The sequence below is a fragment of the Oncorhynchus mykiss genome, chromosome 22, assembly GCF_057628025.1.
Source record: "Oncorhynchus mykiss isolate SJ-2025 chromosome 22, ASM5762802v1, whole genome shotgun sequence".
Lineage (NCBI taxonomy): Eukaryota > Metazoa > Chordata > Actinopteri > Salmoniformes > Salmonidae > Oncorhynchus > Oncorhynchus mykiss.
The window spans coordinates 19,456,776-19,478,004 of NC_143043.1; the positions used below are offsets into that span (position 1 = coordinate 19,456,776).

The 21,229-nt window shown below is 45.8% G+C and overlaps 1 protein-coding gene across 1 annotated transcript in view; it reads left to right on the plus strand.

The window, feature by feature from the left end:
- Window positions 1–8,675, plus strand: part of LOC110501515 (coiled-coil domain-containing protein 148) — a 47,872-nt gene extending 39,197 nt beyond the window's left edge. The window contains exons 10-14 of the mRNA XM_090215677.1: window positions 5,486–5,626; window positions 6,393–6,511; window positions 7,068–7,185; window positions 7,377–7,520; window positions 8,323–8,675. Of these exons, the coding sequence (XP_090071803.1) occupies window positions 5,486–5,626; window positions 6,393–6,511; window positions 7,068–7,185; window positions 7,377–7,520; window positions 8,323–8,484 (684 nt within the window). The 3' untranslated portion in view covers window positions 8,485–8,675. The remainder of the gene's footprint in view (window positions 1–5,485; window positions 5,627–6,392; window positions 6,512–7,067; window positions 7,186–7,376; window positions 7,521–8,322) is intronic.
- Window positions 8,676–21,229: the final 12,554 nt, after the last annotated feature.

Consider the following 21,229-nt stretch of genomic DNA (forward strand, 5'->3'; position numbering starts at 1 on the left):
TGCCTCAGGAACTCCAGTGGTCCGATTAACCCCTGGATTCTCAGTTAATTCAGAGGAGTGTCCCCATTGTAGTACTCGAGAGCGGGCCGATTGCGGAACATAAAGTCTGTTAGTGGGACACCCACTGGGGTCAGGTTCTCTGGTCTGGGCTTGTCGTACCGTGGTCTCTATACTCCATAACACGGGAGCCACAATGCGGGAGCTGGGGATGATGGGCTCGGACTCCCTCTCCTCGTTAGAGGGCCAGGGCATCTGCTTTCTGATTCTTGGATCCCGGGCAATAGGCTAGAGTGAAGTTGAATCTGTTAAAAAACAGGTTCCACCTAGCCTGGCGAACGTTCAACCTCTTGGCTTCTTGAATGGAGACCAAGTTCTTATGGTCCATCCAGATCACAAAAGAATGAGGTGCCCCCTCTAACCAGTGTTTCCACCCCTCAAGGGCCCACTTGACTGCCAAGAGCTCCCGGGTTCCCTACATCGTAGTTGCGTTCCACTGGCGAAAACCGCTTGGAAAGAAATGCACGTGTGCATTCTTTTGTCCCCCTCGTTCCGCTGTAAAAGGACCGCCCCTGCTCCGGTGTCCGAGGCGTCCACCTCTACCACGAAGGGACGAGTAGGATCAGGATGAACGAGGATGGATTCGGAGGTGAAACTTCCCTTGATCTCCATGAATGCCCTGTCAGCCTCGAGGGTCCAGCCAAAATGGGTCTGGGACTTGAGGGTTAGGGTCGTGAGAAGCGCTGCTACCGCACCAAAGTTCCATATAAAACGTCTGTAAAAATTGGCAAACCCAAGGAACCGCTGAAGTGAGGCGGGACGGAGCCAGTCAGTGACCGCCCTAACCTTTACAGGGTCCATTTGGATGCTGGCGGAAGAGATAATGTGGCCCAGGAAAGAGACTTGGAAAACATGGAACTCACACTTCTCAATCTTGAGGTAGAGTTGACTCTGCAGCAAGCGTCTCAGGACTTGGCGGGCGTGCAGGATGTGTTCCGGAAGGGTCTTGGAGAAGATCAGGATGTCGTCTAGGCCTCCCGGAGCAGTATGATGGACAACAACAAACACTAAGTCTTGTAAACTCACTCAGGAGACAAACGCACATGGCACATAATTCAAGCTTCAGCAAAGGACAACAGAAAACACCTCTTTTAACAGGGAAATCATAATGGGTAAATAGGACACATTTGAGTGTCGTTGTCACGAATCCCGCCGAAGATTGTGCCTCTTCCTGTTCGGGCGGCGCTCGGCGGTCGTCGTCGATGGCCTACTAGCTGCCACCGATCCCCTTTTCTGTTTTCATTTAGTGTTGTCTGATTAGTTTCACCTGTATCTTGTTTGGGTCTTTGTTTTGGGCTATTTAAAACCTCTTAAGGCTAGGCAGAATACTGCCCCCTTTGGAGGAATTGCGTGCCCATAGTAAACTGAAAAAAAATCTGTCAAAAATTGCTAATATATGCATATAATAATTATTATTGGATAGAAAACACTCTAAAGCTTCTAAAACCGTTGGAATTATGTCTGTAAGTATAGCAGAACTCACAGGGCAGGCATTCTTCCAAACTAGTTTTGTGGTCATGAAAGTTGGGGCAACTTTGACGTGATCGCCCCCACCCTTCCCAACCAGCTATGGATCTGGGGACACTTTCTATGTCTTCCACTAGATGTCCTCATTCAGTAGAGCGTTTAATCGTTCAAATCCCGCGAGAATTGGCCCTATGGGAGTGAATTGAGTGAGTGCCGCGAGAAAATACCTGTGCGTTAGGGCGCGAATTGGTCCCAGCCATTCCTTTGTTCCAGCACTCCGGAGGAGAACTAACAATGACCGGTTGAATTGAAAATTGTTTTGTATGTTTACAACATCCTAAAGCTTGATTCTGCACTTAGTTTGACCTGTTTAGTCGACATATAATATGTAATTTTGAAGTTTTGATGCGCAACTTTTCCGGACCAGAGGACATTTTTGGTGCATTTCAGCTGATATTGTTAGCAGATGCTAATACAAAGACACAAGACTTGAAACTAAACAATGTTTTGGGTAAGTATGAACCCTTCCAGTACATTCTGAACGAAGACCATCAAAGGTAAGGGAATATTTATGCTGAAATTATGTGTTTCTGTTGACTCCAACATAGCGGAGAAATATTGCTTATATCTGAGCGCCGTCTCAAAATATTGAATAGTGAGCGATTTCTGTAACGTTAAAAAGAAATGTAACAAAGCGATTGCATTAAGAAGCAGTGTATCTTTCTAACTATATGTAGAACATGTATATTTAGTCAAAGTTTATGATGTCTATTTACGTTATCTTGCGGCGCTACCTATATTTTCTGCTGACATTTTTGAATATTTTCTGAACATGAATTCAATGTAAATGGACATTTATGGATATAAATGGCATATTATTGAAAAAAAAAAAATGTACTGTGTAACATGTCATATTACTGTCATCTGATGAAGATTTTCAAAAGGTTAGTGAATGATTTATTTTTTAATCCTGCTTTTATAATTTTATATTTTCTGGGACAAAATGGCTGCCTCTTGTCTTCGTTTCGGTGGTGGTCTAATATAAATATGTGGTGTGTTTTCGCCGTAAAACATTTAACAAATCTGACATGCTGGGTAGATGAACAATGTGTTTATCTTTCATTTGAGGTATTGGACTTGTTAATGTGTGGAGGTTAAATATTTCTAAGAATATTTTTGCGTTCCATGCGCCACGTTCCAGCTGAACGTGGGAGGGGTCGTTCACAAAAGGGAACCCTAACCCGTCATCAGGTTAAACCCGGTAGGCCCGCCGGCTTTTGTGCGGGCTTGTTTTTCTGTTATTGGTGTGTGTATATTTTGTGGATTCTCTTTTCCGAACAGTTTCGTTCTGTTTGTTTGGACTGGGTCTTTATGTGCCCTTGTGTGTGGCATTGACCGACACTCAGTTGTTTGGAAATAAATATCCACGTATCGAAGTACCCTGCTCTCTGCGCCTGACTCCTCCACCCACTACTTCTAGAAGTCGTAACAGTCGTTAATGTCTCTAGGACGGTCTCTGCCGCCCTCTGGTGACAGGTGGTACCATGACAGGGCTCATTGTAATGGCTGGAATTTAATAAATGGAACGGTGTCAAACGTGATTTCCATATGTGTGATGTGTTTGATTCCATTCCATTTATTCCATTCCAGCCATTACAATGAGCCCGTGCTCCTATAGCTTCTCCCACCAGCCTCCTATCCACAGGCTGCACATCAAATTTAAGGTCTCTCTCTGGTCTCTGGTCTCTTTCTCCCTCTCACTCACTTTTCCACTCTATTTATCTCTCTCTCTCTCTGACTCACTTCCCCCCCTCTCTCTCTCTCTCCCTCGTTTTCTCTCTCTCTCACTCACTTTCTCTCTATCACTCACTTCCCCTCTCTCTCTCTATCACTCACTTCCTCTCTCTCTCTATCTCTCTCTCTTTCTCTCTCTCTGTCTCTCCCTCTCACCACAACAAGGATGACTAGACACTATCCTGGCAAATTGGAGACTGAGAGACAAATTACCACATTTCTGATCTACAGGCAATCTGAGGTTTATATTTAATTGTTATATTTGATTTGAATTAGTTTCAACCTTGAAGTTCCAGTGGTAGTGAGGCTCCTGGATGTTTGAAACCACAAGTTGGAGCTGCGGGTTGGCCTTCAGTTGATGTTGTAGTTGACAGAGTGTACTGATGTGTTTAGTGTTCAGATGTCATTGATTGCTCATGCACTTTTTCTACCTGTATTTATTGTCTGTGTATGTCCTTGTCTATGTTTTATTACGTGTTTCTATGTATGCACAGAGCCGCAACCAACATTTCCCCACAGCCTTTATCTTATCTCAAAGTTGAGTGAGAATAGTTGAGTTGAGTCAAAAAGTTCTGTAAAGTGAGTGGTTGATGAGAAATACAGCTGATGCTTCCTCTAAGGACAGACCTTCTAAGAGGTTGAGCCTCTGTCTTGCATCATAACTAATAACTCTTCTATTAAACCCACAAGAGGCCTTAATGTAAGCATAAACCTCCAGATCTTTCCATCCCCAAGTCTACGTACCAAATGGCACCCTATTCCAAGTTCCACGTTTTATTGTCACGTGCAGTAGTACAGTGAAACACGTTTTCTTGCTTTGTCTTTATAGTGCACTACTCAAAAGCAGTGCACTAAATGGAATAGGGTGCCATTTGAGACATACCCCGATGTCATTTGATTAAGGCAGGGCAGGGTCTTTCCTCTAAGCTTCCCCCAAACAAACAGACAGCAGCCAGTTGTTGATTACTCTTAGGCAGGCTGGCAGGCAGACAGGCAGGCTGATTGGATTGATGATGATGCTGGTGCTAATGTGTGATAGACTGTGTTAATAATGCTTGGCTCTCTTTAGGGGGTTCCTAAGCTCTGTGTTGATGGATCTGTAAATCTGTCTGCCTGTTTGGATTGCAACACTTCAGTGCACACCGTGCCACAGGGACCCTGATGCATAACCAACCTGTCACTTACTCCTCAACTATTGTTGTGTGTGTGCTTGTGTGCGTGTGTGCGTGTGTGCGTGTGTGCGTGTGTGTGTGTGTGTGTGTGTGTGTGTGTGTGTGTGTGGGTGCATGCACATGTGTGTGTGCTCGCACTTTCACTGAGTCTGATTGCATATGTGGAGCGTGTGTGTTTACACAGGTCTGACTGGGTGGGTGGTATGTGTTGGAGTGTGTGTAGCTGTGAGACAATGGCTTATAGCAACATGTTGTTGGTTAAGTAAGTGTTGTGGGGGCCTCCCGGGTGGCGCAGTGGTTAAGGGCGCTGTACTGCAGCGCCAGCTGTGCCATCAGAGTCCCTGGGTTCGTGCCCAGGCTCTGTCGTAACCGGCCGCGACCGGGGGGTCCGTGGGGCGACACACAATTGGCCTAGCTTCGTTAGGGAGGGCTTGGTCGGTAGGGATGTCCTTGTCCCATCGCGCACCAGCAACCCCTGTGGCGGGCCGGGCGCAGTGCGCGCTAGCCAAGGTGGCCAGGTGCACGGTGTTTCCCCCGACACATTGGTGCGGCTGGCTTCCGGGTTGGATGCGCGCTGTGTTAAGAAGCAGTGCGGCTTGGTTGGGTTGTGTATCGGAGGACGCATGACTTTCAACCTTCGTCTCTCCCGAGCCCGTACGGGAGTTGTAGCGATGAGACAAGATAGTAGCTACTACAACAATTGGATACCACAAAATTGGGGAGAAAAAGGGGTAAAATAAAAAATAAAAAGTAAGTGTTGTGCAGGATAGTGCATAAATAGCTACATTACAGTGTGGGAGCAGGGTTTTCTGTGTCTCGGTACTGTCCTGAGGTATTTTAACGTGCTGTGAGGCGCTGTTTCAAGACCTCTTTTCCCTTTTCATTCCCACCAGACCCTGGGGATGGTACCCAGCTGGGCATCTGGCAACGTGATTCGGTCCAGAGAGGCAGCCTTTGATTGGCACTAACCTACATGCCTGTGTGTGTGTGTCCAGCTGCAGAAATGGCGTGCCCATCAAGAAGAGGTTGCCAGATTGGAGGCAGCCATTGCTGGCAGGCAGCAGGAGGAAAAGGAGGACAGACTGAGGAGGGAGCAGGAGAGAGACTCGGCCATGAGGTCACTGCAGAAGGAAAAAGTAAAGACCCCCTAATCCTTACACCTGCCACGCTCCAGCATATTGCACTGCCCCCAGTCACATTATGTTTGAAATGGGTCTTTGCTCCTCAGATTCTATGGCAATATATAATAACATCTTAGTATCCAATATACTGTAGGCATGGCCCAAGTTCATTTGGGTGATTTAACTCCACGGATATGTAACATAATATTACCGTATATGTTATTATTAAGGTTGTCAGAAAAGTGGAAAAGTGTCATGAGGATTTTCATTAGCTTGATTAATTGTGTATTCAGCTTAATGAGGTATGATGGTGTGTGTGTGTGTGTGTGTGTGTGTGTGTGTGTGTGTGTGTGTGTGTGTGTGTGTGTGTGTGGCCATGCGTGTATGTAGAAGTGTGTGGCCATGCGTGTATGTAGAAGTGTGTGGTCCCTGACCCTCATTGCCCCTTGGTATCGCCCCAGGGTGTGTATTGGTGCCAGCCTTGTTTGATTGCGCCCCTCCTTTGGGGCCTGCTACAGTACCACAGGAAAGCTGGGAGAATCTCTGATTAATGATGCCATTTAGGCTGAAATGGATTACATATACTTGTACACAGTCATCTCTCAGACAATGAACTATCGTCTCATTCATTTGATTTACTCTTATCTGATTTCACACCGTCACGATCAATAGGACGCGATGACATCACACTAAAGTTTCCCTCGTGCTCACTCGCTTGCTCCAGGCATTACTGTCAACTTTTTGGTTTATTTTGTGAACGTTCGTTCCCTGTATATCTTAGGTGAAGCAGTACTATGCAGAGAAACAGAGGAGGAGAGAGGAGCTGGAGAGGAGAGATCAGCAGAGATTGACAGAGCTGAGGAGATTCATGGCAGAGCAAGCTAAGAGAGATAAGGAAAGGTAAGCATGCACCATGGGCAGCAGCTTAGCCTCAAGGAGAGAGCCCAACACCTGGCTGACAGACAGTTCTTTGTTCGCCCCTATGGCTTATTTGGACAGTGCTCATAAAACACCTTTATTTTGAATGGTGCATCATTTATGGAGTCATTTATATGTTTTTCCATGACAAATTAAAGAATTAGTTTGAAATATCTAATTTTAGGAACCCCTGGTATGATTCGATAAGTTGCCATTTTCTTTTTAGTTTTCAGTCTCCTATTGTTCCACGGTCCTCTCTAGCATTCAAGTCCCCTTTCAAGTCCCTGGCATTTAAACAGTGCTAGGAGAACGAGAGAGAGAGAGACAGGGTTGAGATAGTCAGGCCAGGGTGAGGAGCACTGAGGACATGAGATACTGTAGCTGCTGCTGAAACCGAGGAGCAGCTCTCTGGCAGCCCATAACGCTCTCCCAGCCTGCAGGGCTGCTGTGCCACCACAGATAGGTGTTGCCTGGGCTGAGGGCTGATGTCCTTGCCCGCTTCTCTCCCTCCCCTCTCTCTGTACCCTCCTGCCCTCAGGGTGCAGTTTCGTGAGGAGGCGCTGCTGCAGCGGAGGCAGGAGAGGGAGGCGCAGGCGCTCCAGCACCTAAAAGAGGAAGAGGAGAGAGACAGTCGTCTGGAGGCCCTGAGAAATCAGGTACGTCTCTTTATCAGTACTTATTCCCATTCACTTCCCTTATTGGATCTGACATTTAAGATGTCACGGAGGAGAACATTTCTGGCCGCTTTTGACCCTGCTGTTCCACGTTGGTTTTGAGGCTTCACTGCCACTTACTGGTGGGATAGGGAAATACAAGGAAATGACTAGGCTTTCATCAAACGGTTAAGGTGGCAGTGGTGGCAGAGCCAGACCCAGAGAGGATGATGGGAGATACGGAGGCCTGGAGAGGCCGGATAATGCAGCAGAGCGGAGAGGAGGAGTTTCGGTTGCAACGTCCCCTATATCACCTCAACACGTACACAGACTCTCAGGTGAGTCTGGCCTGCCACTGTCCTTTACTTTCTGCTCTCAAGTCAACACACGTCAATCTGCCTTTTCCCCCACTGCGCCCTCTCCAGTAGCTCCCAAGGTTGTTAACGTGTGTCAGTCCAAGGAGGGTGGTGGGAGGACGGGCTCATTGTGGCTGGAATGGAATGAATGGAACGGGGTCAAACGTGGTTTATGTTTGATGCCGTTCCAGTGATTCCATTCCAGCCATTACAATGAGCCCGTCCTCCTATAGCTCCTCCCACCAAGCTCTTTTTTGTGTCAATGTAATATTTTGTGTTTACTGCCTCACTCACTGACATACAAAAACCCAGAAAAATCCTTCACAATAATGTTTTACCTGGGTCAACAAACCTTACCCTCATGCAGACAGACCTTTAAACAGAATCCCCTTGAGGCCTGTGGGTGAAGTTACATACAGTACATCTGTCTGGTACATTGTGTCACGACTCCACTGTGCAGGAAAGCACACTGGTTTGTACCTGCAGTCTATTGCATAATCAGGCCAGTGACGGTTAGATCATCTCCTCCAATTGAAAACGTGATCGATGACTAAATCACCTTGGTTTAACTGAGGAATGTTTGGAAACATATGAAAACATGTTTGACTAGAATTGCAAAATATCATAAAAATTTATGAACAAGGGTGTGACTGTATCGTCCTTATCTATTTTTTTTTATGCCTTTTGGACCTTACAACAGCGCGTCCCAAATGGCACCGTATTCCCAATATAGTGCACTCCTTTTGATCAGATCCCTATTATCATTTCCTCTGTTGGTTTCCAGATTGTGTCTGATCCGAGAGTGAGGATTGAACAGGCCCTCCGGGCAGCAGGACTCCATGACACACTGTATGCGAAGGAGGTTCTCTCTGTTGTCCAGCCACCCAGACCACCTCGACGGGACACTGACTCCACAGGATTCAAGTCTTCCACAAAGAGTGTTTAGCCCTATTCAATCAAAATTGCTAACCAGGTGTCCCGAATAAGTCATAATGTAAATAACATTTCCCCTGGCCAGTGACAGAGCATGTTTTTATTCATGTGAAGTTGAATTGTTTTTTTAAACATCTTGGAAACTGGCTACAGGTACAGGTGATATAGATAAAAAAATAACGATATTTGTCCACAGATTTGTCAGTGTCTTCTTTGTTTTTTCCATGTTGGCTCAACTTCTAACATATTCCTTGCAGCATCCCTCATACGCCTCCCTTTGCTATCTGTCAGTATCTGATACTTTATTTAACACAAAATGTCTGCGTTTCGTGCCACTGTGACGTCAGATAACAACTGCCTGTCATTATGAGAAACCTGTAATGTATGGTATTTAGCTGTAAATGCCTGAGTGTACAAACATTAGGAATACCTGCTCTTTGCATGACACAGGCTGACCAGGTGAATCGAGGTCAAAGCTATGATCCCTTATTGATGTCACTTGTTAAATCCACTTCAATCGGTGTAGATGAAGGGGAAGAGACAGGTTAAAGAAGGATTTTTAAGCCTTGAGATAATTGAGACATGGATTGTGTATGTGTGCCATTCAGAGGGTAAATGGGCAAGACAAAAGCATTAAGTACCTTTGAACGGGGTATGGTAGTAGGTGCCAGGCGCACCGGTTTGTGTCAAGAATTGCAATGCTACTGGGCTTTTCACGCTCAACAGTTTCCCGTGTGTATCAAGAATGGTTCACCATCCAAAGCTCTCCCTCGCCCTCCATTTGACAAATCTGACCTTAATTCTATCCTCCTGATTTCTGGATACAAGCCAAAACTAAAGCAGGAAGCACCAGTGACTCGGTCAATAAAGAAGGGGTCAGATGATGCAGATGCTAAGCTACAGGACTGTTTTAATAGCACAGACTAGAATATGTTCCGGGATTCCTCCGATGGCATTGAGGAGTACACCACATCAGTCACTGGCTTCATCAATAAGTGCATCGATGATGTCACCCCCACAGTAACCGTACGTACATACACCAACCAGAATCCATGGATTACAGGCAACATCCACACTGAGCTAAAGGGTGGAGCTACTTCTTTCAAGGAGCGGGATATAACCCAGACACTTATAAGAAATCCCACTATGCCCTTAGACGAACCATCAAACAGTCAAAGTGTTGATACAGGACTAAGACTGAATCGTACTACACTGGCTCAGATGCTCGTCGGATGTGGCAGGGCTTGTAAACTATTACAGACTACAAAGGGAAGCACAGTCGAGAGCTGCCCATTGACACGGGCCTACCAGATTAGCTAAATTACTTCTATGCTCGCTTCGAGGCAAGCAACACTGAAGCATGCATGAGAGCATCAGCTGTTCCGGACGACTGTGTGATCACGCTCTCCATAGCCGATGTGAGCAAGACCTTTAAACAGGTTCAACAAGGCCGCAGGACCAGATGGATTACCAGGACGTGTACTCCGAGCATGCGCTGACCAACTGGCAAGTGTCTTCACTGACATTTTCAACCAGTCCCTGGAGATGACTGAGTCTGTAATACCAACATGTTTCAAGCAGACCACCATAGTCCCTGTGCCCAAGAACACTAAGGTAACCTGCCTAAATGACTACCGACTCGTAGCACTCACGTCTGTAGCCAAGAAGTGCTTTGAAAGGCTGGTCATGGCTCACATCAACACCATTATACCAGAAACACTAAACCCACTCCAATTTGCATACCGCCATAACAGATCCACAGATGATGCAATGTCTATTGCACTCCACACTGCCCTTTCCCACCTGGACAAAAGGAACACCTACGTGAGAATGCGGTTCATTGACTACAGCTCAGAGTTCAACACCATAGTGCCCACAATGCTCATCACTAAGCTAAGGACCCTGGGACTAAACACCTCCCTCTGCAACTGGATCGTGGACTTCCTGACGGGCCACCACAGGTGGTAAGGGTAGGTAACAACACATCTGCCACACTGATCCTCAACACGGGGGCACCTCAGTGGTGCGTGCTCAGTCCCCTCCTGTACTCCTTGTTCATCCATGACTGCATGGCCAGGCACGACTCCATCATTACGTTTGCCGATGAGTGGTAGGCCTTATCACCGACAATGATGAAACAGCCTATAGGGAGAGACAGATCTCTCCCTCAATGTGATCAAGACAAAGGAGATGATTGTGGACTACAGGAAAAGGAGGACCGAGCACGCCCCCATTCTCATCGACAGGGCTGTAATGGAGCAGGTTGAGAGCTTCAAGTTGCTTGGTGTCCACATCAGCAACAAACTATCATGGTCCAATCACACCAAGACAGTCATGAAGAGGGCGTGACAAAACCTATTCCTCCTCAGGAGATTGAAAATATTTGGCATGGGTCCTCAGATCCTCAAAATGTTCTACAGCTGCAACATCAAGAGCATCCTGACTGGTTGAATCACCGCCTGGTATGGCAACTGCTCGGCCTCTGTCACTACAGAGGTTAGTGCGTACGGCCCAGTACATCACTGGGGTCAAGCTTCCTGCCATCCAGGACCTCTATACCAGGCGATGTCAGACAAAGGTCCTAAAAATGGTCGAAGACTCCAGCCACCCTATTCATAGTCTGTTCTCTCTGCTACCACATGGCAAGCGGTACCGGAGCACCAAGTCTGGGTCCAAAAGGCTTCTTAACAGCTTCTTCCCCCAAGTCATAATACTCCTGAACAGCTAATCAAATGGCTACCCGGACTATTTGCATTGTCCCCCCACCTCTCTTTTACGCTGCTGCTACTCTGGTTATTATCTATGAATAGTCACTTTAACTCTACCTACATGTACATATTACCTCAATTACCTCAACTAACCTGTGCCCCTGCACATTGACTCTGTACCGGTACCCCCTGTATATAGTCTCACTACAGTTATTTTACTGCTGCTCTTTAATTATTTTTATTTCTTATCTATTTTTTACCTAACACTTATTTTTCTTAAAACTGCATTGTTGGTTAAGGGCTTGTAAGTAAGCATTTCACTGTAAATAAGTAAGTAAGTAAGTAAGTAAGAAAGTAAGAAAGAAAGAAAGAAAGAAAGTAAGTTTTGGCTGATACCGATATCAAATATTTTCCTTGCCAAAAAAACCGATACATATACCAATAACCGATATTTTAAAAAATTGCAGCCTTTTAAGCATCCAGTACAGTTAAATAGTTCACACACACACACACACACACACACACACACACACACACACACACACACACACACACACACACACACACACAGAAGTCTGAGGCACTGCATCTCAGTGCAAGAGGCGTCACTACCATACCTGGTTTGAATCCAGGCTGTATCACATCCGGCTGTGATTGGGAGTCCCATAGGGCGGCGCACAATTGGCCCAGCGTCGCCTGGGTTTGGCCGGGGTAGGCCGTCATTGTAAATAAGAATTTGTTCTTAACTGACTTGCCTAGTTAAATAAAGGTTACACATACACACACCACACCATACATCACACTGACCAAAAAGTTATTTTGTTGGCATTTACGTATGGTCGGCAAATCCGACCACAACGCCATCTGGCTCCTTTCGTCTTATAGGCATTAAACTCAAACAGGATGTACCGGTGACGAGAACCATTCAACGCTGGTCCGATCAATCGGAAGCCAGGCTTCAAGATTGTTTTGAATACGCGGACTGGAATATGTTCTGGTCAGCCTCAGAGAACAACATTGACCTATACGCTGACTCGTGAGTGCGTTTATAAAGAAGTGCGTTGGAGATGTTGTACCCACTGTAACTATTAAACCCTACCCTAACCAGAAACCGTGGATGGATGGCAGCATTCGCGCAAAACTGAAAGTGCAATCCACCACATTTAACCATGGAAAGAGGTCTGGGAATATGTCTGAATATAAACAGTGTAGCTATTCCCTCCGCAAGGCAATCAAACAAGCAAAATTCCAGTACAGGGTCAAGGTGGAGTCGCAATTCAACGGCTCAGACACGAGACATGTGACAGGATCTACAGGAAATCATGGGCTACAAAAATAAATCCAGTCACGTCACGGACAACGACGTCACGCTTCCAGACAAACTAAACACCTTCTTTGCCCGATTTGAGGATAATACAGTGACACAGTCGAGTCCCGCTAACAAGGACTGCGCCACCACCCTCTCCTTCTCCATGGCTGACGTGAGTAAAACATTTAAACGTGTTAACTCTCGCAAGGCTGGTGGCCAGACGGCATCCCTAGCCGAGTCCTTGACATTTTCAATCGCTCCCTATCCCAGTCTGTTGTCCCCACATGCTTCAAGATGGCTACCATTGCTCCTGTACCCGAGATGGTAAAGATAACTGAACTAAATGACTAATGCCGGTACCACTCACTTCTGTCATCATGAAGTGCTTTGAAAGACTGACTAGTCAAGGATCATAACTCCTCCACCTTACCGGCCACCCTAGACCCACTTCAGTTTGCGTACCGTCCCAACAAGTCCACAGACTATGCAATCGCCATCACACTGCACACTGCCCTAACCCATATGTCCAAAAGGAAAAACTATGTAAGAATGCTGTTCATTGATTACAGCTCAGCATTCAACACCATAGTACCCTCCAAGCTCATCATCAAGCTGGAGGCCCTGGGTCTCAACCCTGCCCTGTGCAATTGGGTCCTGGACTTTCTGACGGGCCGCCCCCAGGTGGTGAAGGTAGGAAACAACATCTCCACTTCGCTGACCCTCAACACTGGGGCCCCACAAGGGTGCGTGCTCAGCCCCCTCATGTACTCCTTGTTCACCCACGACTGCGTAGCCATGCACACCTCCAACTCAATCATCATGTTTGCAGACAACACAACAGTAGTGGGCTTGATTACCAACAACAATGAGACAGCCTACAGAGAGGAGGTGAGGGCACTCGGAGTGTGGTTTCAGGAAAAAAACCTCTCACTCAACATCAACAAATCAAAGGAGATGATCATGGACATCAGGAAAAAGCAGAGCACATCGAAGGGACAGCAGTGGAGAAGGTGGAAAGTTTTAAGTTCCTCGGCGTACACATCACTGACAAACTGAAATGGTCCACTCACACAGACAGTGTGGTGAAGAAGGCGCAACAGTGCCTCTTCAACTTCAGGAGGCTGAAGAAATTGTACTTGCCACCCAAAAACCTGACAAACTTTTACAGATGCACAATCAAGAACATCCTGTCAGGCTGTATCACAGGCTGCTACGGTAACTGCACCGCCCTCAACCGCAAGGCTCTCCAGAGGGTGGTGCGGTCTGCACAATGCATCACCGGGGGCAAACTACCTGCCATCCATGACACCTACAGCACTCGATGTCACAGGAAGGCCAAAAAGATCATCAAGGACATCAACCACCCGAGCCATTGCCTGTTCACACCGCTACCATCCAGAAGGCGTGGTCAGTACAAGTGCATCAAAGCTGGGACTGAGAGACTGAAAAACAGCCTCTATCTCAAGGCCATCAGACTGCTGAACAGCAATCACTAACTCAGAGAGGCTGCTGCCTACATTGAAACCCAATCACTGGCCACTTTAATAAATGGATCACTAGTCACTTTCATTGTGCCAATACTAGATATGTTTATTTATATTTACTTAGTTTTAACTGTTAGTTTGTTTTGCCAATATCTAATTTGTTGTCAAGTTAAGGTTTCTTTTATTTTCAAATATCAGTTTACACTCTAAATAATGCCCCTTGAATAATGTTTACATATCTTTTTTTTTATTTTTTATTTATTTCACCTTTATTTAACCAGGTAGGCTAGTTGAGAACAAGTTCTCATTTGCAACTGCGACCTGGCCAAGATAAGGCATAGCAGTGTGAACAGACAACACAGAGTTACACATGGAGTAAACAATTAACAAGTCAATAACACAGTAGAAAAAAGGGGAGTCTATATATACATTGTGTGCAAAAGGCATGAGAAGGTAGGCAAATAATTACAATTATGCAGATTAACACTGGAGTGATAAATGATCAGATGGTTATGTACAGGTAGAGATTGGTGTGCAAAAGAGCAGAAAAATAAAAATAAATAAATAAAAACAGTATGGGGATGAGGTAGGTGAAAATGGGTGGGCTATTTACCAATAGACTATGTACAGCTGCAGCGATCGGTTAGCTGCTCGGATAGCAGATGTTTGCGTTTCGTGCCACTGTGACGTCAGATAACAACTGCCTGTCATTATGAGAAACCTGTAATGTATGGTATTTAGCTGTAAATGCCTGAGTGTACAAACATTAGGAATACCTGCTCTTTGCATGACACAGGCTGACCAGGTGAATCGAGGTCAAAGCTATGATCCCTTATTGATGTCACTTGTTAAATCCACTTCAATCGGTGTAGATGAAGGGGAAGAGACAGGTTAAAGAAGGATTTTTAAGCCTTGAGATAATTGAGACATGGATTGTGTATGTGTGCCATTCAGAGGGTAAATGGGCAAGACAAAAGCATTAAGTACCTTTGAACGGGGTATGGTAGTAGGTGCCAGGCGCACCGGTTTGTGTCAAGAATTGCAATGCTACTGGGCTTTTCACGCTCAACAGTTTCCCGTGTGTATCAAGAATGGTTCACCATCCAAAGCTCTCCCTCGCCCTCCATTTGACAAATCTGACCTTAATTCTATCCTCCTGATTTCTGGATACAAGCCAAAACTAAAGCAGGAAGCACCAGTGACTCGGTCAATAAAGAAGGGGTCAGATGATGCAGATGCTAAGCTACAGGACTGTTTTAATAGCACAGACTAGAATATGTTCCGGGATTCCTCCGATGGCATTGAGGAGTACACCACATCAGTCACTGGCTTCATCAATAAGTGCATCGATGATGTCACCCCCACAGTAACCGTACGTACATACACCAACCAGAATCCATGGATTACAGGCAACATCCACACTGAGCTAAAGGGTGGAGCTACTTCTTTCAAGGAGCGGGATATAACCCAGACACTTATAAGAAATCCCACTATGCCCTTAGACGAACCATCAAACAGTCAAAGTGTTGATACAGGACTAAGACTGAATCGTACTACACTGGCTCAGATGCTCGTCGGATGTGGCAGGGCTTGTAAACTATTACAGACTACAAAGGGAAGCACAGTCGAGAGCTGCCCATTGACACGGGCCTACCAGATTAGCTAAATTACTTCTATGCTCGCTTCGAGGCAAGCAACACTGAAGCATGCATGAGAGCATCAGCTGTTCCGGACGACTGTGTGATCACGCTCTCCATAGCCGATGTGAGCAAGACCTTTAAACAGGTTCAACAAGGCCGCAGGACCAGATGGATTACCAGGACGTGTACTCCGAGCATGCGCTGACCAACTGGCAAGTGTCTTCACTGACATTTTCAACCAGTCCCTGGAGATGACTGAGTCTGTAATACCAACATGTTTCAAGCAGACCACCATAGTCCCTGTGCCCAAGAACACTAAGGTAACCTGCCTAAATGACTACCGACTCGTAGCACTCACGTCTGTAGCCAAGAAGTGCTTTGAAAGGCTGGTCATGGCTCACATCAACACCATTATACCAGAAACACTAAACCCACTCCAATTTGCATACCGCCATAACAGATCCACAGATGATGCAATGTCTATTGCACTCCACACTGCCCTTTCCCACCTGGACAAAAGGAACACCTACGTGAGAATGCGGTTCATTGACTACAGCTCAGAGTTCAACACCATAGTGCCCACAATGCTCATCACTAAGCTAAGGACCCTGGGACTAAACACCTCCCTCTGCAACTGGATCGTGGACTTCCTGACGGGCCACCACAGGTGGTAAGGGTAGGTAACAACACATCTGCCACACTGATCCTCAACACGGGGGCACCTCAGTGGTGCGTGCTCAGTCCCCTCCTGTACTCCTTGTTCATCCATGACTGCATGGCCAGGCACGACTCCATCATTACGTTTGCCGATGAGTGGTAGGCCTTATCACCGACAATGATGAAACAGCCTATAGGGAGAGACAGATCTCTCCCTCAATGTGATCAAGACAAAGGAGATGATTGTGGACTACAGGAAAAGGAGGACCGAGCACGCCCCCATTCTCATCGACAGGGCTGTAATGGAGCAGGTTGAGAGCTTCAAGTTGCTTGGTGTCCACATCAGCAACAAACTATCATGGTCCAATCACACCAAGACAGTCATGAAGAGGGCGTGACAAAACCTATTCCTCCTCAGGAGATTGAAAATATTTGGCATGGGTCCTCAGATCCTCAAAATGTTCTACAGCTGCAACATCAAGAGCATCCTGACTGGTTGAATCACCGCCTGGTATGGCAACTGCTCGGCCTCTGTCACTACAGAGGTTAGTGCGTACGGCCCAGTACATCACTGGGGTCAAGCTTCCTGCCATCCAGGACCTCTATACCAGGCGATGTCAGACAAAGGTCCTAAAAATGGTCGAAGACTCCAGCCACCCTATTCATAGTCTGTTCTCTCTGCTACCACATGGCAAGCGGTACCGGAGCACCAAGTCTGGGTCCAAAAGGCTTCTTAACAGCTTCTTCCCCCAAGTCATAATACTCCTGAACAGCTAATCAAATGGCTACCCGGACTATTTGCATTGTCCCCCCACCTCTCTTTTACGCTGCTGCTACTCTGGTTATTATCTATGAATAGTCACTTTAACTCTACCTACATGTACATATTACCTCAATTACCTCAACTAACCTGTGCCCCTGCACATTGACTCTGTACCGGTACCCCCTGTATATAGTCTCACTACAGTTATTTTACTGCTGCTCTTTAATTATTTTTATTTCTTATCTATTTTTTACCTAACACTTATTTTTCTTAAAACTGCATTGTTGGTTAAGGGCTTGTAAGTAAGCATTTCACTGTAAATAAGTAAGTAAGTAAGTAAGTAAGAAAGTAAGAAAGAAAGAAAGAAAGAAAGTAAGTTTTGGCTGATACCGATATCAAATATTTTCCTTGCCAAAAAAACCGATACATATACCAATAACCGATATTTTAAAAAATTGCAGCCTTTTAAGCATCCAGTACAGTTAAATAGTTCACACACACACACACACACACACACACACACACACACACACACACACACACACACACACACACACACACACACACACACAGAAGTCTGAGGCACTGCATCTCAGTGCAAGAGGCGTCACTACCATACCTGGTTTGAATCCAGGCTGTATCACATCCGGCTGTGATTGGGAGTCCCATAGGGCGGCGCACAATTGGCCCAGCGTCGCCTGGGTTTGGCCGGGGTAGGCCGTCATTGTAAATAAGAATTTGTTCTTAACTGACTTGCCTAGTTAAATAAAGGTTACACATACACACACCACACCATACATCACACTGACCAAAAAGTTATTTTGTTGGCATTTACGTATGGTCGGCAAATCCGACCACAACGCCATCTGGCTCCTTTCGTCTTATAGGCATTAAACTCAAACAGGATGTACCGGTGACGAGAACCATTCAACGCTGGTCCGATCAATCGGAAGCCAGGCTTCAAGATTGTTTTGAATACGCGGACTGGAATATGTTCTGGTCAGCCTCAGAGAACAACATTGACCTATACGCTGACTCGTGAGTGCGTTTATAAAGAAGTGCGTTGGAGATGTTGTACCCACTGTAACTATTAAACCCTACCCTAACCAGAAACCGTGGATGGATGGCAGCATTCGCGCAAAACTGAAAGTGCAATCCACCACATTTAACCATGGAAAGAGGTCTGGGAATATGTCTGAATATAAACAGTGTAGCTATTCCCTCCGCAAGGCAATCAAACAAGCAAAATTCCAGTACAGGGTCAAGGTGGAGTCGCAATTCAACGGCTCAGACACGAGACATGTGACAGGATCTACAGGAAATCATGGGCTACAAAAATAAATCCAGTCACGTCACGGACAACGACGTCACGCTTCCAGACAAACTAAACACCTTCTTTGCCCGATTTGAGGATAATACAGTGACACAGTCGAGTCCCGCTAACAAGGACTGCGCCACCACCCTCTCCTTCTCCATGGCTGACGTGAGTAAAACATTTAAACGTGTTAACTCTCGCAAGGCTGGTGGCCAGACGGCATCCCTAGCCGAGTCCTTGACATTTTCAATCGCTCCCTATCCCAGTCTGTTGTCCCCACATGCTTCAAGATGGCTACCATTGCTCCTGTACCCGAGATGGTAAAGATAACTGAACTAAATGACTAATGCCGGTACCACTCACTTCTGTCATCATGAAGTGCTTTGAAAGACTGACTAGTCAAGGATCATAACTCCTCCACCTTACCGGCCACCCTAGACCCACTTCAGTTTGCGTACCGTCCCAACAAGTCCACAGACTATGCAATCGCCATCACACTGCACACTGCCCTAACCCATATGTCCAAAAGGAAAAACTATGTAAGAATGCTGTTCATTGATTACAGCTCAGCATTCAACACCATAGTACCCTCCAAGCTCATCATCAAGCTGGAGGCCCTGGGTCTCAACCCTGCCCTGTGCAATTGGGTCCTGGACTTTCTGACGGGCCGCCCCCAGGTGGTGAAGGTAGGAAACAACATCTCCACTTCGCTGACCCTCAACACTGGGGCCCCACAAGGGTGCGTGCTCAGCCCCCTCATGTACTCCTTGTTCACCCACGACTGCGTAGCCATGCACACCTCCAACTCAATCATCATGTTTGCAGACAACACAACAGTAGTGGGCTTGATTACCAACAACAATGAGACAGCCTACAGAGAGGAGGTGAGGGCACTCGGAGTGTGGTTTCAGGAAAAAAACCTCTCACTCAACATCAACAAATCAAAGGAGATGATCATGGACATCAGGAAAAAGCAGAGCACCCCCCATCCACATCGAAGGGACAGCAGTGGAGAAGGTGGAAAGTTTTAAGTTCCTCGGCGTACACATCACTGACAAACTGAAATGGTCCACTCACACAGACAGTGTGGTGAAGAAGGCGCAACAGTGCCTCTTCAACTTCAGGAGGCTGAAGAAATTGTACTTGCCACCCAAAAACCTGACAAACTTTTACAGATGCACAATCAAGAACATCCTGTCAGGCTGTATCACAGGCTGCTACGGTAACTGCACCGCCCTCAACCGCAAGGCTCTCCAGAGGGTGGTGCGGTCTGCACAATGCATCACCGGGGGCAAACTACCTGCCATCCATGACACCTACAGCACTCGATGTCACAGGAAGGCCAAAAAGATCATCAAGGACATCAACCACCCGAGCCATTGCCTGTTCACACCGCTACCATCCAGAAGGCGTGGTCAGTACAAGTGCATCAAAGCTGGGACTGAGAGACTGAAAAACAGCCTCTATCTCAAGGCCATCAGACTGCTGAACAGCAATCACTAACTCAGAGAGGCTGCTGCCTACATTGAAACCCAATCACTGGCCACTTTAATAAATGGATCACTAGTCACTTTCATTGTGCCAATACTAGATATGTTTATTTATATTTACTTAGTTTTAACTGTTAGTTTGTTTTGCCAATATCTAATTTGTTGTCAAGTTAAGGTTTCTTTTATTTTCAAATATCAGTTTACACTCTAAATAATGCCCCTTGAATAATGTTTACATATCTTTTTTTTTATTTTTTATTTATTTCACCTTTATTTAACCAGGTAGGCTAGTTGAGAACAAGTTCTCATTTGCAACTGCGACCTGGCCAAGATAAGGCATAGCAGTGTGAACAGACAACACAGAGTTACACATGGAGTAAACAATTAACAAGTCAATAACACAGTAGAAAAAAGGGGAGTCTATATATACATTGTGTGCAAAAGGCATGAGAAGGTAGGCAAATAATTACAATTATGCAGATTAACACTGGAGTGATAAATGATCAGATGGTTATGTACAGGTAGAGATTGGTGTGCAAAAGAGCAGAAAAATAAAAATAAATAAATAAAAACAGTATGGGGATGAGGTAGGTGAAAATGGGTGGGCTATTTACCAATAGACTATGTACAGCTGCAGCGATCGGTTAGCTGCTCGGATAGCAGATGTTTGAAGTTGGTGAGGGAGATAAAAGTCTCCATCTTACATTACTCATATCACATGTATACACTGTATTTTATACCATCTATTGCACCTTCAACATCACTCATCCATATACTTACATGTACATGTTCTCATTCACCCCTTTAGATTTGTGTGTATTAGGTAGTTGTTGGGGAATTGTTAGATTACTTGATAGATATTACTGTTAGACATTATTGTTAGATATTACTGCACTGTCGGAACTAGAAGCACAAGCATTTCGCTACACTCGCATTAACATCTGCTAACCATGTGTATGTGACAAATACAATTTGATTTGATGTTCCCATTACCAGTAAAACAATCAAAACCTCTTTCTTTCACTTACTGGCTGTGCTGTTTCGTTGTTAATTTGTTCAGTCGTTTCATTCTCAACCAGGATTTCATCATACATGTCAAGCAGTGAAGTTTCAGCTGTCTGTCCATGGCCTCTCTTCCTCGGTGCGCACTGTCACTGTGTTCGTTTCCACCTTTCCATCCAGCAGTTGTTCGAATGGCGCTAGGAGTGTGTTCATGTTTCCAAGTTTCAAACATGTTCTCAAATGCCATTGAAATGGCAGCAGCGGTATGAGAACCAGAACATTCTTGAGCAATACGGCTTTGCTCAGTAAGAAATCCTCATCGACCCACTGTGCTGTCAGACTCAGCATGCCCATGGGGCTGACATCGCTGGTCCAGATGTCAGTCGTGAA